Genomic DNA, 17,235 nt, shown 5'->3' on the forward strand with positions numbered 1-17,235 from the left:
TTCAAATGTGCTCCCAAATGTGTTCAGAGCATTTTAACATAGGCTGATGGACTGGTGAACATACATAATGCAAGCAGAACAGAGACTCGCTCGCTCATACATAAAGAGACTCGCACTCAGTCTGTCCCTGGCATGAAATCATAATTCACACTTTAATGTTTATCAAATGTGATTGAGAATCACAAATCAAATGGTTGCCCAGTGATCATAAGAATGTCTGTGGCAGTGACAGAGCTGGCAGTCTGTGATTAGGCACATTTGATGCAAATTGTGTTTTGCCATCGCTGTTAAAAATCCAGATTCACGTGTCCTAAAGCACAAGCTGCTGCACCTCTGAAAAAACCTTGACTTAACATCTAGCATGAGGACAATTTCTAGTACAGTTAGTTTGTTCCCTTCTGTTTTATTGGCAGCAGCAGGTATCTAATGCCGTCTAATCCTTCATTCACTTTTACACCCTATGAACAGGGTCCCATCTGTTTACAGTGAACTTTCATGAGCACAGTTTTGTTGTTTGGATAGGCATATATGGCCTGATGACAAAAGAGGGGTTTATATTCTCTTCTATGTGTATTTTAGGGATTAGCACTGCATTTTGAGGACGTCCTGTCAGTCTTGAACAGCTATCAATCATATGTTCAGATAATAAAACTATAAACACTAAAGCTAAAAACTTTTATGACTGTTGGATTTGACAGATGTGTGTATTTATGAACCTGTCCTACTTCGGTGGATGTGTGAATATTTTTTTAGTGTGTGGTGTGTCATGTACTCAGCTTTAAATTCTCTGGTATCCAAGCAGCTGAAAGCGGTCTCCATGGTAATATTGCATTTGCTTTCTTGTGACATTGACTGTGATAATACCAAGATCGTACTGTTCCTTAGAAACACACAGTTCCTCAGAACATCAATTACAAAGTGATTTTGAATTTGTGTGTTGTATTTGTATTATGTTATAGTACTTCATTACATGACTCTCTGGAATACTGCTGGAATTCTCATTGGTCAACAGCACTGTCCTGTGGTCAGATGGTTTTGTATAATATACATCAAGTGACTGTTGTCTTAACAAATATTAAAATAATATAACCTTTTAAAAATAATATTTTATATTTGTGGATTTATGTATTTGGTAAGTAGTGGGTGGGATAATGTAGAGTCAGTTAACCTTTCAAAATATGAATTTCACATTTTTTGTGACATTTTCATCAAATTTTTACACATTTTCAAATGTATTAATAATTATTATTATTATATATATATTTTTTTATTATTTACATTTAAACATTTAAACATTGGCATTTCAATCACAGTCCCTCCTCACGAACCCTATAGGGTGCTTCTCAATACTCAAATTGATCCTAAGGGGGTGGAGCTAAGATGCGACTAAAGGATGTGAGGAAAGGAAACGGGGATGCACAAATAAGAAATAAGAAGCACCCCTAATGGTTTGTGAACCCCATTTGAGAATCCCTAAATACATGCTAAACTAAAAGAACCAGATAAAGAAAACAACAAAATACTTTCTCTTTCATTTTCATCAGTGTGTGTCCTGTCCGCGGGGTCTCCAGTGTCATGGTTCTGACTCTGCTCTAGTGGGTCTCATTGGAGGGAACGGGCCCAGTAGAGACAGGTGCCTCCGCTTTTCATGTGCAGGTGGCCTCTGGCCTGCTTTTCAACCGGCTGCCGCTGACTAATTACACAAACACAAACACATGTACACACTGATTAAACCGCTTGCTTGACTGAAATGATCAACCAGAATTCCAAGCACTGCAGTTGACTGTGGTGAAAAGTATTTGATTAAATGTAATTAGTAACTGTACATAAGTATCTTTTTGTACAAAAGTATCTACTTTGTAGTTTTACTGAGTTGCTATCAAGTATAATAGCAGCTTTTACTCTCTACTTGACTACATTTTTTAATAAGTATATGTACTCTTTACTCCAATACATTTGTGATAAGTAATGCAATTTTATGCCCTTTTTGAGCACTTGTGTTTGTAGATGTTTAAGAGGCTGTTGTGTCCACCTTGACTTAATGCAATATTGTGGTGTTCAGTTTTATTTCCATTTTAGAAAATAAACATGTGATTGCTCTCCTCATAAATCAACTGTTTCTTGTTTTCACTGACATGTCTCTTATTGGTGTTTGAGGACTAGAGCATCTTTGAGCCAACATTCAGTAAGAGTAAAATACTTAAGTTCTGTTAAAACCAGATACTACGACTCAAGTCGTATTGGAATTGGTGACTTGTAAATTAATGGAGTCACTTTAGCTGTAAGGTATCTGTACTTTTACTCAAGTTAAGTATGGTTTTCAGGTACTCTTTACACAGAGTTGATAAGACGGCAGTTGATAAGACGAAAGCTCCAAAGCGTGCAGAGATTTTAATAAATGAGTTTTAGACAGATTCCATGTTGTGCCCTGAAGATGCTCCATATGGTCTCACAGCTGTAGGGTGCAGGATATCATGTCTCACGGCACACAGACTGACCCCCCTGCTGTAAAATCTCTTCAGTGACGAGTTCAAGAGGGTTAAAAAGATGAAAGGAAATATTGAAGGCCTTCGCATCTGCATGTGACTGTAAAAACTCATCATGTGGGAGATTATAGAGATAAACTCAGGCATACTTCTCTCTCCGGCTTTCTCTCTCTCATGTCCTGCTGAGATGCTTAATGATGCTGCAAAGTGCCCGACACTTACAACGGCAGTTCTTTTTCTCTTTCTATCTTACAATTGCGGATATGCCGTGTGCCAAACTGGCATTCGGATAGGCCCATAAAGCAGTGGTGACTGCAGCAATGACGCTGCAGTGCAGCAGAACCTGATTTATCGTCTCTAGCTTCTTTCAGGGTGAGGACAGGCCCATTAACAAATGAGCTTTAATTCACATTGGCAGTTCATCCCTGCTCAAACTCTGCTGCTCTCGTTCTCTATTCACAACTACTATAGAGATGCTGATGACACATACTCTGACAATGAGTAAAGATAAGATTGTAGCTTTCACACAAATATTACTGAATGTAAGGGGCAAATGAAGCCGCTGGGCAGAACGTCTTTGAGCTTTTCTGAGGCTTAGTGTTCACTGTCAGCTGTCATGTGTATTTTTTGGCTTTGATCTTTTCTATCTATGAATTTTGGCAGCTACGCTTTTTTATCTTCACTTAAGCCATTAGTGAGCTGAGATGCAGGGTGTGTGTTTGTGTGTGAGAAAGAAGGGGGAAAACATTATTAATATTAATGTAGCCAAATACCCACATCCCGGTCCACACACTAGATAAACATGCATACGGCACACTTCACATCTGTGCTGCATTTTAATTTATTTCAATAATTCAGAGACTCGCAGCCCACATCATCTGCAAGGTTACCACTGCATTAATGAATAATGTCAAAGGCATGCCACGGAGGAAATCATGGATATAGTGCAGACAACTGGTCATAATAGAGGAAAACACTTCTCCAAACTGTGGACACTTTATACCAAGGGATTTTCAAAGTTTTAATGCAGGGACCCCCAAATAATACCCTTGCACACGGTATACGCAATATATTGTAGCACGCAATATATTTTAAATACATTTGGTGTTAGGTAAATGAAATAATTGGCCTATATATTGTCACTGAACAAATAAAATATTATTAAAATATAGAAAATATTGTATTAAGATTTACAGAATTGTGCCTTTACACAACCAGAGAGCAATGACATGGAGAAACTCCCTAGAAGAATACACCCCCTTTCTATATTATTGTATTAAGTAAGTAAGTATTGAATCGCTTGAGAATAGATATTGCCAATAAATTGACAAAGTATTTAAAAGTTTTAAAGACATGGATATTGGTGAAACAGACAGTCGGAAATTACAGACATCATTTCATTTTTGATGGAGTCAGATTAATGATGAATTACTGACCCATTCCAGACAGCGTTCCTATTTGCCACCAGCTCCTCAACAGTCAGAATTTCAAGTACACTAGCCCTGGAGAGAATGATTATCCCTTCTTTTCTTTTCTCATACTCACTACCTCTTTGTTGGCTTGATCTAAAAGCTCCAGGTCTTGACAGCTTCAAACAACTGGGGAAATAGAAAGAGCTCTGCTAGACCTGTCAGGTCGCAGGTGATTACATGGCTGTTATTTGGAACCGTTCTGAGCAGAGCTTTGAGGACTCTGTGGGACCCTCTGGAGACAGTGGTATCCCAGTTCAGCAATTATTACATACTGATTCTGCTACTGTATTTATATATATATATATATACACTGAACAAAATGATAAACGCAACACTTTTGTTTTTGCCCCCATTTTTCATGAGCTGAACTCAAAGATCTAAGACTTTTTCGATGTACACAAAAGGCCTATTTCTCTCAAATATTGTTCACAAATCTGTCTAAATCTGTGTTAGTGAGCACTTCTCCTTTGTCGAGATAATCCATCCACCTCACAGGTGTGGCATATCAAGATGCTGATTAGACAGCATGATTATTGCACAGGTGTGCCTTAGGCTGGCCACAATAAAAGGCCACTCTAAAATGAGCAAATGGGGGCAAAAACAAAAGTGTGGCGTTTATAATTTTGTTCAGTGTATAACCCATCTGGTGTGTTTGCTGCCAAAAAGTTATTTTTTTTAGTTTCAACTGACCACAGAACCCTGTGCCATTTAAAGTTCCAGTCTTGTCTGACAACTGAATTTGCTAGAGTTTGTTTTTGGATGAGCGAGGAGGATTTTTCCTGAAACCCTCCCAACCAACATGTGGTGATGTAGGGGTTGTTTGATATTGTTTGTGATTTCTGACCCCAAGACTCAACTAATCTCTGCAATCTCTGCGTCTTTGGCCACTCAAACGTTCCTCCTCATAGTGAATTAAGACAATATAGACACACATCTTCTTCCAGGCAGATTCGTAACTTTTCCTGTTGATTGGAACTTCTTAAATATTGCTCTGATGGTGGAAATGAGAATTTTCAATGCTTTAGCTCTTTTCTTACAGCCACTTTCTATTTTGTGAAGCTCAGCAATATTTTGCTGCACATCAGAACTATATTATTTGGTTTTACTCATTGTGATGGATGATTAAGGGAATTTGGCCTTTGTGTTTCCTCATTTCATGGTGTGCTTAAAAACGTAAATATGAATGGGAATTCATATTCAGATATTTTGCTCATTCAAAATTTCTGGGGGTGCCAATTATTGTGGCCATTTTCAATTGTTTTACTTCAATGAAAGGTTAGATTTTTGCCAATTTTTGAAAATTTGATCATATTTACTAAGGGTGCCAATAATCCTGACCGTGTGCGTGTGTACAGATGTAGCTCCATTGTGGGGAACAACTGGCCCCACAAGGAAAATAAAACCTGAGATCATCTACATTCTGGGGACCAGGCAGCGATCCCCCTGAGGGAAATGGATTAATGCAAATACTAAATTATGCTTTTATGAAAATGTAAAGCTGCAAAAAGGTTTCTGTGAAGAATAGGTTTCGGGGAATGGTTAGGGGATAGAAAATACCATTGGAAAGTTCCATACATTGGAAGTATGGATCAAAATACCACAGCAAGTCTAGAAGAAAGACCAAAACAAACATGTGTGTGTGTGTGTGTGCGTGGTCCTGGTAAACCCTACATTTGTGGAGCCCAAATGTCCCCACAAGAATAGTAATACCAGACATTTTTTATTTTGTGGGGAAATGTATTGGTCCCCATGAGGAAAACAGCTTATAAATCATACTAACTGTAAAGAATTTCTGTGAGGGGTCTGTTTAGGGTTAGGGGATGGAATACACAATTTATACACTATATGGCTTGTGTGTGGAATAAACTGAAATTTATAAATTTGGTGAAAATATTGCTTGACATCTTTCATATTATGGAAACAGTAACTTAGACATTCAGCTATAAATAACCTCTTAAACAGTTTCAGTTTATTCTTCATAACTGTCAATAAGAATCCTTGGTTAACAGTTAATATTTTAAGTTCTAACTCTGTGTTTCTGCACTGCTGGCCTCACTCTGATCAGATCTAATCCATCTCCGCTGCTCACTTAGACAGAAAGGGATTTGCCTAGCGTGCTAATGCAGCCTGTGCTCCTTAAAGACCATGGGCGCGCCGCAACCCCTCCCTCTGCAGCTGCTCCTGCGTGACGTCTAAAAATTGAAGAGCCATGAGCCACTCTACGAATTACAGATTAACAGGAGGGGAAGTAGATGTGATGCTGACCTACTTCTGTCCCATCTCTGGCTCAGAAAAGCAGGATGAGATTTGATGGGGGACAGCGAGAAGTTTTCTTCCATTTGATGGTCAATCTGATGTGGTCAAGTGATTACTGCACATTTCCTTTTCTCAAAAACCAGAGGGAAAGATGCTGTACAGGGCTGTCTGCTGCCATGAGATCAAATGATCCAGTGACACATCCAAACACATCATAAGGATAAAAGGACTATTTACTTTCCTCAGACCTTGGGTGAGATGGATTAGAAAACAAATTAGGAAACTTTGACTTTTTAAAGCGACGGTCCAATTCCTACATCTTGTGGCCTGGATGCAATGTTGATCCTGTAAACCTCCACAATTAGTGCCGTGATAGTGAAATGAACTAACCTGAACTTGTGTTTGTATGGGGTGTGTTGAAGCGCAGGCCTGACCTCGTTGAAGTTCAACTCTCATTGAAGATGACTCAAAGTTATTACAATGATTTTCATTTTAACTTTCATGAAGGATTAATCTCTCAGGAAATCAAAAACAGTCACTGGATGCTCTTTCATATTATGTAACAGGGATTATTATTATTAGAACAAAACACGTGGGCTTGTTTGTATGTTTGATATGCTGGTGACATGAACGCACGCCTGCGGGTTCTAGTTGACTGTACAAAAATAGTTTTTAACTGCTGTTTTGACAGGTAGACAGGTTGGGCTGGCATTAGTTATAACACGAGAGACAGTTCCTGTATTCAGTACACCGGCTGTTACTTTGTGTTGATTTGTTTGTCAGGCTTCCTGCTTATGGTTATGAATAAGATATGCCAAATCAATAGAATAATAGGCTGTCATTGACAACTCTCTTTTTTTAATGACCTATTGTTCAGCTGAATTTTTTTGGTAAGTGTCATATGCAAACTTATAGGCAAACTGGTTACATAATATTCTGAATTGCTTTCATTTTTATATTTTTAGTTTTCATTTAAATTTTAGTAATTTTGTTATGTGTTTATGCCATTTGTATTAGTTAATGATACTTTTATTTCTGTTTAGCTTTGATTTCTTTTTACTTCAGTTTAAGTATTTTAGCACTTCAGCATTGTAGCCTTTCTATCTGATCTTTTTATTTTATTTTTATTTCAGCATTATTTCAATTAACGAAAACCTTTTCAGTTAATAACAACACTGGATGAGACATTGAGAAGATCAGACTTAAATAGCAAATGCAGTGAAAATTCACCAATAAGTACAGACCTACTACAGTCAGCATCTTCCTTGCGCCCGGTCCCTGTGTTCCAGTCCCCATGCACGGATGTATGACACCACATCAAGTAAAAAAAAAAAAAAAAAAAATGCTGATCCATACTTCCAGACTGAGGGATTATTTGGTCTCAACTCTGTTCTTCAGCTGCTGTTGACTTAGAAACCAAGGCATACTGTAAGCTGTGTTCACACAAACCATACCAAAAGCAGCACTTAATACTTTACAATGTGCGCATAATTATTAGGCCAGACGATATTCTGATCATATTTTTTTCCAAGCACATTTTACCAATTCCAAATCACATCAATCTTAATAACCACTGTTCATTTTGTATAATTTATAAGTGATATAATTGTTAGCGAGGACTGGAAGTTAAAAAAAAGGCCACATATTCAGATGTGCATAATTATAAGCAGGTTTTCTGTTGCAGGTAAAATGGGTCAAAAAGATTTAACTCACACTGAAAAGTTAAAAATAATAAAGTGTCCACAAGAAGGATACAAGAGTCATCCTAATAGTAAATCATTAAAAAGAAAAAGTAAATAATAAATCTGTCAATTCCATACAAGGTTGTCATTTATAAAGTTGCGCTTATGTAATTCTGAGCTGTCATAGATTTTTCCTATCATCTGTCAGGTTGTTTTTAATCTGCACTTGATCATTTTCTCAAATGGAACAGAACTCATCTCCACTTCACAATCCATGCCATGCATCACCTGCACTGTTGTAAAGAATTGCTGAGGTCTTACACAGGCACTATAAAGAAAGGTTTCCAATGTTACATTGTGCTTCAAAGTTTGTCTACTTTTGCTGACTGATTAGCAAAAGCAGTTTTGTAACTGCATGTGTTCAGTGATATTATAGCGTTCTGCACAGTTCTGTTGAGTTAGCACAAAAACTACATGCCAGCAGAAAGCAACGTAATGGGCTGCTAAATATGGCAGTAAAGGTATTAATGTGTTATGTAAACAACAGTTTAATAGAGTTACATGAACCCAATGTTTAGCTCTGAAAAAAAAGCCCACTGGAATTTTATGTAAAAGCACATTGTGTGCGACAGCTTTAAGAAGGCAATAATGCCTCATTCTCTGTCAAGTTATTTAAACATCAGCAAAACAAAGCAGAACAACAGAAAGGCATCGAAACATCTGATTTTGGATACGCCACAAATTTGCACTGAATAAACATTACACTTGAATGAAAACAGATGTCTCAGAAAAGGCTTTACATTTAATTAAGGGAGACATTTGGGGACAGAAATATGAATAATAATTTCAAAAAATATATAACGTTTGTAAAATTAAGCTTGTTGTTGAGTGGTGGCAAATTATTCTCAGAGGAACAGATGGATAAGCTGCCATTGGAGAATTACAATGCAGAGTAAATTGATTAGCTTTATTTTAAAAAGAGATGAAGCTTCACATCACAACAGTCAGACAGATGGATGTATGTCTTTGTGGAAATATTGCTGTGGTCACGCTTATAATTTTGGAATATGTTCAGGAATTGATTGGTTTTCAATGGAACAAATCTATTATTGATGGATAATTTAAACTGAATGGATAATTTATAATTTATTCAGACTCTCCTCCTTTGTAATGATTTATTTTGAAATAAAAAAATAAAAAAATTGTCTTCTCTCACACAAATGATTTGTGCATGTGTGCATGAGCATGTATAATGTGATATTTGGTTTTACAATTATTTGATAATGAGAATGACTGACTGTTAGTTGCTAGGTTACTGTTCCATTCTGTAATTGGCCACTTTGATTGAAATTCCATTAAAAACAAAAGAAGCCCTTCTCTGTTGCTGCCTCCCAATGTTTTGTTTGGGATTGCGTTGATTTGCGGGGACTAAAACGGCTCATAAAAACAGACCGTTTCTCTCCTCTCTTCTGTTTCATCTCTCAAAGATTTCACTCTATTTTTGCACTACTGTCATCTGTGGCAATGCAAAAATATACATTGTCAAATTCATGTTTGAAGTGCAGGCAAATTGTGCTGCCTCTATAGTAATGACGAAATTATTTAAACTGGCAGTGATTTAGCTGCTGTGGTCTGGTGTCTCATACCTTCACGTCTTATCGGAATTATCGTAAATGTGTCTAGTTAAAAAAAAAGGGATATGAACGCCCTCTCAAGTCAAAAATTGAATGCGATGAGCTAGTAATCACGACTCGGAAGTGGGAAGTAACTTACTAGGAAATTTCCGATAACACGTGAGGGCAGCATAAGGTCTGGCTTGGACGGTTTTCTTAGTCATTTTTGCCATCAAAGTAAACAAAGTTTCGTCTCCCTCTAGTGGTACTTTGCCATTCTGTTTCATTTGTAAGTTTCATCTACTGTAGATGAATTCAATTTGAAACCATTCAATAGCCTTTCCTCAAATTACATGCTGTTTGACTATATCTGACATAGTAACATTATGTTTAACATGTTTATTCATATTGAATGGTAAGCCCTTTTGTGAGAAAATGAAAGAAGAAAATTGTGGAAAAATGGTATTTTGGTGAACAAAAATACCGCCTTTAATGTAAAGAAATGCGCACAGCAGGGTGCGTCTATAGAAGCTTGTTTCCGCCTTAGAATAAAAATTAAAAACGGTAATTGCGCCTTTTTAATCTCACAATTCTGACTTTTTTCTTGCAATTGCGAGTTTAAATCTCGTAATTCTTACTTTTTATCTCAGAATTGTGAGATATAAAGTCAAAATTGCAAGATATAAACTCAAAGCTGAGAAAAAAGTCAGTCTTTTTTTCTTCCGAATTTCGGACTTCTGAGGGGGAAAAAAGAGTCAGAATTGCGAGATGTTGTGAGATAAAATTATCTTTTTAAAAATGTTTTATTCTGTGGGGGAAAGCTTCCATAATATTGCGTCACTACCTTACCTTACACCTAAACCGGCTTCATGGTATAGGCCCCTGGATTGAAGTCGACACTCTCCCGGGTAGCTGCTCTTTATTTGATTCATTCGCCATTCATTTTAGTGATGTGAGTTGAGGTCCGACTCAAAGAATTGGTTCAAAAACGATTCATTGGCGCTTTTACATACATTTCAAGTTCAGTTTGTTTCACCCCCATATTTAGCTAATAAAAGCATACATATATTTAGAAAATAAATATAATTATATAATATTTACATAAAACAAATACTAGAAGTTATATTAACTGGCTAATGAAGTAACCCAACCGAACATATTTTTCCGGTCAGTCAAATCCTAGGTTCACTCCAAATACATCGGTTCTCTGAATATCACGAAAAATACCACTCTCAGACCGTCCTATAACGTTACAATACATCAACAAAATGTTCAGTCCGGATTTGTGAACCAGTTCAATAGATTCATTAAAAAGATCCGACTCAAATAAACGACTCGTTCACGAAACAGACATCGCTAACTTCCGGTCAGCTGATATCGAATCGTCGGTGTTTGCAAACAAATGTACTGTGGCTTCATGCCTGCACCGTCCAGGCAGTGACACCACCACACATCGCCGCGGTCATGGGAGAAAATGATGAAAGCGAAATAATCGAGCACCACGATGACGAGGAAATGGAGAAGAGACGGAAACCGAGGAATCACTCGAATTCCTTCCTGGAGAGCTTGTCGTCGTCGGAGAAGGAGGGACACAGCAGCACGCAGTCCTCACACCGCCTGCTCGCCTACAGTGATGCGCTCATCTCCATCATCGCCACTGTCATGGTGAGGGGAACTCACAGAGAGCCTGCTGCAGCTGCAGACGAAAAACATGGGACTTGAATTGAATGTCTTCAATGCACATTTAGATCGTATATGACAAACCGCTGACATTTTCTGTAACTCGCCTGTTCTCTTGGATCCCTTAAAATCATTGGTTTATAAAACATATGCATGGAAAAAACGCCCTAAACGTGTCATGAATTTTTGTATTCACAGATACTGCCTGTTTCACATACTAAATTTCAGGATAATGAGGTAAAACAACATGTTATAATAATATTGCCTTCAAGTGACAGTTAACCCCCACCCCCACCCACCCAAAAAATGAAAATTCAGTTATCATTTACAAACCCTCATGTTGATCTAATACTTATGACTTTATTTCTTTTGTGGAACAAAGTATATTGTCTTGTATATGTATGTTCAAGAGAAGAAAGGAAGTCAAATGGGTTTAGATCTACATGAGGGTGTATAAATCATTTTAGGGTGAGCTGTTCCTTTAAGACAAAATGCAAATGTAAAACAATTTGTTGTATGTTTATCTCTTAACTGATATGATCGCTCTATACTCAGGAACTGAAACAGAGTATTCAGTCTTTGCTCACCACCAAGGTTGCTGTCTACTTGATGACTTTTTTGATTGTCTCTGTTGCTTGGGCTGCACATATCCGGTGAGAGCATTCAAGCTCTACAGTCTTATCAAGTAATAACATCATGTAACTGCTCGTTTTATTCATTTGCATAGAGATTTCATTGAAGTATTTGTCTTCAGGTTGTTTCAAGTCATTGAACGCATTGATGACACACTTGCACTGCTGAACCTGGTGAGAACACACAAAAAAAGTACTGCCTAAACTTTACAAGAATAATAAATGTAAAGTAGCTGCATATTCATTTTGAAAGAGTTGAATAACTTTTCAACATCTCATTTCTGTTCTGTTTCAGGCATGTATGATGCTTATAACCTTTCTACCATACACAGTGAGTCATACCACTCATGTTTGAAAGATTTCTTAGCTCAGCACAATTTGATGACATTGTACTTCCCTTTTCCCTTTTTAATGTTTACTTTATTCACTATCTTCTCATAGTTCTCTCTCATGGCAATGTTCCCTAATTATATTCTTGGCATCCTCCTCTTCTGTGGTTGTGTCATGGTGATCGGTTTAATTCAGGTGAGAACGTGTGCATGTGCTGAACAACATTACCAGCATAAGATTCTTTGAGATGACGCCATCTCCATTATTTTGAACACTGTTTGGTTTTTACTGTCATATGTTTTTGTGTGTGTCTCCGTCCATAGTGCTTGATTGTCTTGTATGGATTCAGCCATCCTTTCCTCCTCAATGACCAGATCCAAATGTCTGAAAATCAGGCTTATTACAAGCAGCACATCCTCAAAGTCATCATGAAGGTTCCGATCATGTGCATGTTCGCCAGCATTTTTTCAGTTATCTTCTTCCAATTGGTATGTAAATTTATCTATATATAACATTTACTTTTATATAATAATATGTAATATATATAATTTTTATAAGTTACCTTTTTTACCTTAAAACAATTTATATATAAACAGTAGAATTAATTATTTTTATTTATATATTTTTCCCTTGGTAGTCCTACGTCATTTTGGCTATTGTCATATTCCTGCCCTACATCTCTGAGTGTTTAAAATGGATCCGGAATAAAACCATTGGTGGTGAGAGCAAAATGTCACAACACTTCACTCTCTTATTCTTACATTGGATAGGTGTTTTGTTGTCATTGTTTTACTATATACACTACTGTTCAAATGTTTGGGGTTGGTTCAATGTTTTCTGAAAGAATATAGCCTGAAAAAAGTTACGTTAACCAAGAGTAATGTTAATTTTGTTCATTTAAGTTCCTTTACTATAAGTCTCTAATTCTCACCAAGGCTTTATTCATTTTAAAAAAAAGACAATAAAAACAGTATTATTGTGAAATATTATTGCAATTTAAAGCAATGTTTTTCTATGTTAATATATTTTAAAATGTAATTTATTCTTGTGATGGTAAAGCTGAATTTTCAGCATCATTACTTCAGTCTTCAGTGTCACATGATCCTTCAGAAATCAGTCTAATATGCAGATTTGCTGCTCTAAAAGCATTTTTTTAATGTTAAAAACAGTTGTGCTGCTTAATATTTATGTGGAAACCATGATGCATTTTTTCAGGATACTTTGATAAAGTTCAAAAGAATAGCATTTCTTTTAAATAGAATCTTTTGTAACATTATAAATGTCTACTGTCACTTTTGGTCAATATATAATGCATCCTAAATAAAATGATTAAAGGGATACTTCACCGATTAGCATTAAGCTTTGTATCAGTAGAAACCCGGTAGTATTTTCGAATGACCGTGCTTCCCTCCCTCATGTTCCCCTGAGACGAGAGATTTTTGTATTGTGTGTCTGAAAAAAAAAAAAACTCTGACGCAAAAATCGTCATTTTGCGTCATCGGAAGCTTTTTAGTCCAGAGGCGAGAGACTACAGCCAGTAGTAGGAGCTAGTTCCACATGTTTTCAACCTGTCCGTAGGGGGTGGGATCTCACGATAAAACGGCGTCTTTTCAGTTTCGAGTCAACTAGTAGCCTAGTTGTATAATTTCTTCCGATACTGCCCTCTGTAACCGGTAGGCGTGGCCTCGTAGGGCAGCGAAGTGCATTCTGGGAGTTGTTGTCTTTAATCCACATGAGCCAAAAATACATTTTCTGGCTTTTCTCAGTCTAGAAGGCACCAACTTCTAAAATAATTTCACATTTCTACTACATAAATTACCCAATTTAAATACACATTCATCTTTCCAGCGGTGAAATATCCCTTTTATAATATCCCAATATAATTTCTTTTTAAAAAATCTTACTGATCCCAAACTTTTGAAAGGTTATGTAATTGTAATCTGCATTTTATCATGTTTTCTATAAACTCAGGTCAGGTGGAAGACAGTCCAGATTCAATGCTCTTCTACACGTATCAGCCCAGTGAACCTTTGAGTAAAGAGCGAGTGGAGGCGTTCAGCGATGGGGTGTATGCAATCGTAGCCACACTGCTCATCTTAGACATTTGGTTTGTATTTTACTATCCTCCTAAGGTAATATGACAGTTTACGATGTAGTCAGCAGCAATGGCTTTGTCATTGCTCTATTGGACTGGCTACTAGTTGTCAAAGTTGACACAAAGCTTTGTTAAAGGGATAGTTCACTAAAAAAAAATATTCTGTCATTAATTACTCTCCCTCATGTCGTTCCAAACCCGCAAGACATTCGTTTATCTTTGGAACACAAATTAAGATTTTTTAATGAAATCTGAGAGATTTATGTCCTTCCATTGGCGGCTACGCAATTGACAATTAGACGCTTCAAAAAGTTCATAAAGAGATCATGAAACTAATCCATATGAATTGAGTGGTTTAGTCCAAATTTTCTGAAGAGACACGATCTCTTTATATGATGAACAGATTGAATTTAGGCTTTTATTCACAACCGAACCTGCTTGATGTGCGAGAGCAAATCTCTTGCAGAAGCTCAAACGTGTTGCGTAACACGAGAATGAACCTCATTGGTTCTCACACATCAAGTAAACATGCTTGAGCTTTCGTTTACTACAACTGATGTTTGAGTTTTATAAATTTTTATATGTGAATAAAAGCCTAAATTCAACCTGTTCATCATGTAAACCAATCTGGTTCATTCACGTGTTACGCAACACGTTTGAGCTTCTGCAAGAGATTTGCTCTCGCACATCAAGCAGGTTCGGTTGTGAATAAAAGCCTAAATTCAATCTGTTCATCATATAAAGAGATCGTGTCTCTTCAGAAAATTTGGACTAAACCACTCAATTCATATGGATTAGTTTTCGATTTCTTTATGAAGGACAAAAAACTCTCAGATTTCATAAAAAAAAATATCTTCATTTGTGTTCCGAAGATGAACGAAAGTCTTACGGGTTTGGAGGGTGAGGAATTAATGACAGAATTGTCATTATTGGGTGAACTATCCCTTTAATGTCCAAGTAGATTTGAGAGCTTAATAAACTGTCTGTTTACACAGTGAAGGCAACGTGCCTGATCCGTCTGTGGTGAAGAAGCAGTTTAACAACAGCCTCACTGCTGCGCTTCAGGAGTACGGCCCCGAGTACCTGGCCTACTTCGGTTCCTACGCCACCATCGGGCTGCTTTGGTTCGTTCATCACTCTCTCTTCCTGCACGTGACCAAGGCCACGCGCCTCATGGGCCTCTTCAACACGTTCTCCCTGGCCTTTGTGGGTGGCCTGCCCCTCGCCTACCAGCTCACGCACGAGTTTCCCAGAGGCTCCCGCAATGAGCTGGAGGCCGTGCAGATCAGCTGCGTCATCATCTTCTTCGCAGGTCTGTTCCAGCTAGCGATGTGGGTGGTGGCGCTTTTCACGGAGCGCGAGACGTTGCACCCGTACGTGCGCTACGGCGGTCGAGACCACACCTTTATGCTGGCCAAGCTCTCGCTCTACCCCTGCGTGGCCCTCGGGACATTCTTCCTCACCTGCATCCTGAGCCGCTTCAGCGCGCCCATCTTTCACATGATGGAGATAGGTGTACCGTTCGCTTTTCTGTTACTGAGGCTTCTGGTCCGTGTGGCGCTGGCGCTACTCAGATGGCTCTTCTGTTCTGCAAGGAATGATTTGGACAGCGTTCCAGTAGAGGAAGAGGACTTACGGTTGCCTATTACTGATGTACTGACTTAGTGAACGGAGAAGAAGAAGAAAACATCTCAATGTTTGACCTATGATCAAGGTTAGGCTAGCTTTCCAGCGCCATTGTTTATAATTAATGCTGCAACTGACAGCTTTGTGCTGTACAAGGCATCCGTATGGGTCAGATCTCTCCAGTTATTTAGTGTAATAGACAGTGGAAGTGATTGATGTAGTGTGATAAGCGCTTGGTCTTCATCACGATGAGTCTTCAATGTCGTAACGGTGGTCTGCGGAGGGTGGAAGAGATTTGATTTCACCTTACAGAAATGCACTAAAGTTTTTTAGCATCTTACAGTTTTTATTAGCATGCTAAAACATTGTCTTTGTTTTTTGTTCATATTTGAATGTGAATTAAGTTACCTAAAGGTTTTCACTTAATTCAAACAGTAAGATCTACAAAAAGAACTACTGAGTTTTAAAGACCAGGATAAGTAAGGTTGGTTTTAGAATTCCTATTTTATTTTTTATTTGTTAATTATTTTGACTTTTGTACTTAACTTCTTGCAATGTTAATATGATCAAATATAAAGAGCTGGAGTTGGGAGAAGAGTAGATTTGCATAGTTTTTTTTAGGCCTATTCTAATGGAGCTATGATTCAGGTCTCGGCTGGTTCTGGTGGCAGAAATCGTTCATACAGCTGCATAAACATCCAAAACATCATGCATTAGGTTGAGGTGAATGCACTGTCAATGTTTTGCAATGCTCTAAAAAAATCTTCTGTTCATTTTGTGTGGCAATGAAACCAGTGATGCACCTTAGATTAAATAATGAAGTCGCCGTTGCACTTTACAGTCTGATCTGGATGGAACAGGTAGAGATCATGAAAATCAAGATGTATAAGCCATTATAAGATGTTTTTTTGTTTGTTTGTTTGTGGTGTTTGAGATTACTTTTGGTTTGTATTTAATCTAAATGTTAACATACTGACTGCAAGATGTTAAATGTAAAATGCACTTGTCCAACATTTCAATTGCTATTTCAAGTGGTTGTTGTTGATTATTCGACTTTTCTTCACATTAACAGTCTGCTTTAGTTTTGGGAATATCAACAAACAAAGATACAATTTTGAGAATAAACACTCAATTGCTGCTTGCAGAAATACTGTACTTGTGGTGGAAAACTGATATCATGTAATAAATGTGACCACAGTGAGAGTAGGTCAAAAGTTAAGTTTATTCACCAAGTGTAGCATTGCAATAATAATAGTAACAGTAATATAATAATAATTCTTACTTTTTCCCAGTATTGCCCATTATTTGTTACTTTGTCTTCTGGTAAATATCTATTACTGAAAACTTAGATTTATATTTAAAA

The 17,235-nt window shown here is 37.4% G+C and overlaps 1 protein-coding gene across 1 annotated transcript; it reads left to right on the plus strand.

Annotated features, from left to right (window-relative positions):
* Window positions 1-10,860: 10,860 nt before the first annotated feature.
* On the plus strand, window positions 10,861-17,077 carry tmem175 (transmembrane protein 175). Its single transcript, XM_084113844.1, has 10 exons — window positions 10,861-11,174; window positions 11,388-11,426; window positions 11,745-11,842; window positions 11,944-11,995; window positions 12,117-12,152; window positions 12,263-12,346; window positions 12,475-12,639; window positions 12,789-12,870; window positions 14,123-14,258; window positions 15,242-17,077. The coding sequence occupies exons 1-10, from the start codon at window positions 10,974-10,976 to the stop codon at window positions 15,909-15,911; spliced, it is 1,563 nt and encodes a 520-aa protein (XP_083969970.1). The 5' UTR covers window positions 10,861-10,973; the 3' UTR covers window positions 15,912-17,077.
* Window positions 17,078-17,235: the final 158 nt, after the last annotated feature.

Source organism: Abramis brama, assembly GCF_963993115.1.
Source record: "Abramis brama genome assembly, chromosome: 5".
NCBI lineage: Eukaryota > Metazoa > Chordata > Actinopteri > Cypriniformes > Leuciscidae > Abramis > Abramis brama.

Bases quoted from the DNA above. Each gene is read 5' to 3' on its own strand.
- tmem175 (XM_084113844.1), top strand. From the start codon at position 10,974: ATGGGAGAAAATGATGAAAGCGAAATAATCGAGCACCACGATGACGAG. The intron at 11,175-11,387 runs GTGAGGGGAACT...TTGTATTCACAG, and splicing joins CCATCATCGCCACTGTCATG to ATACTGCCTGTTTCACATAC. The intron at 11,427-11,744 runs GTAAAACAACAT...CTCTATACTCAG, and splicing joins CTAAATTTCAGGATAATGAG to GAACTGAAACAGAGTATTCA.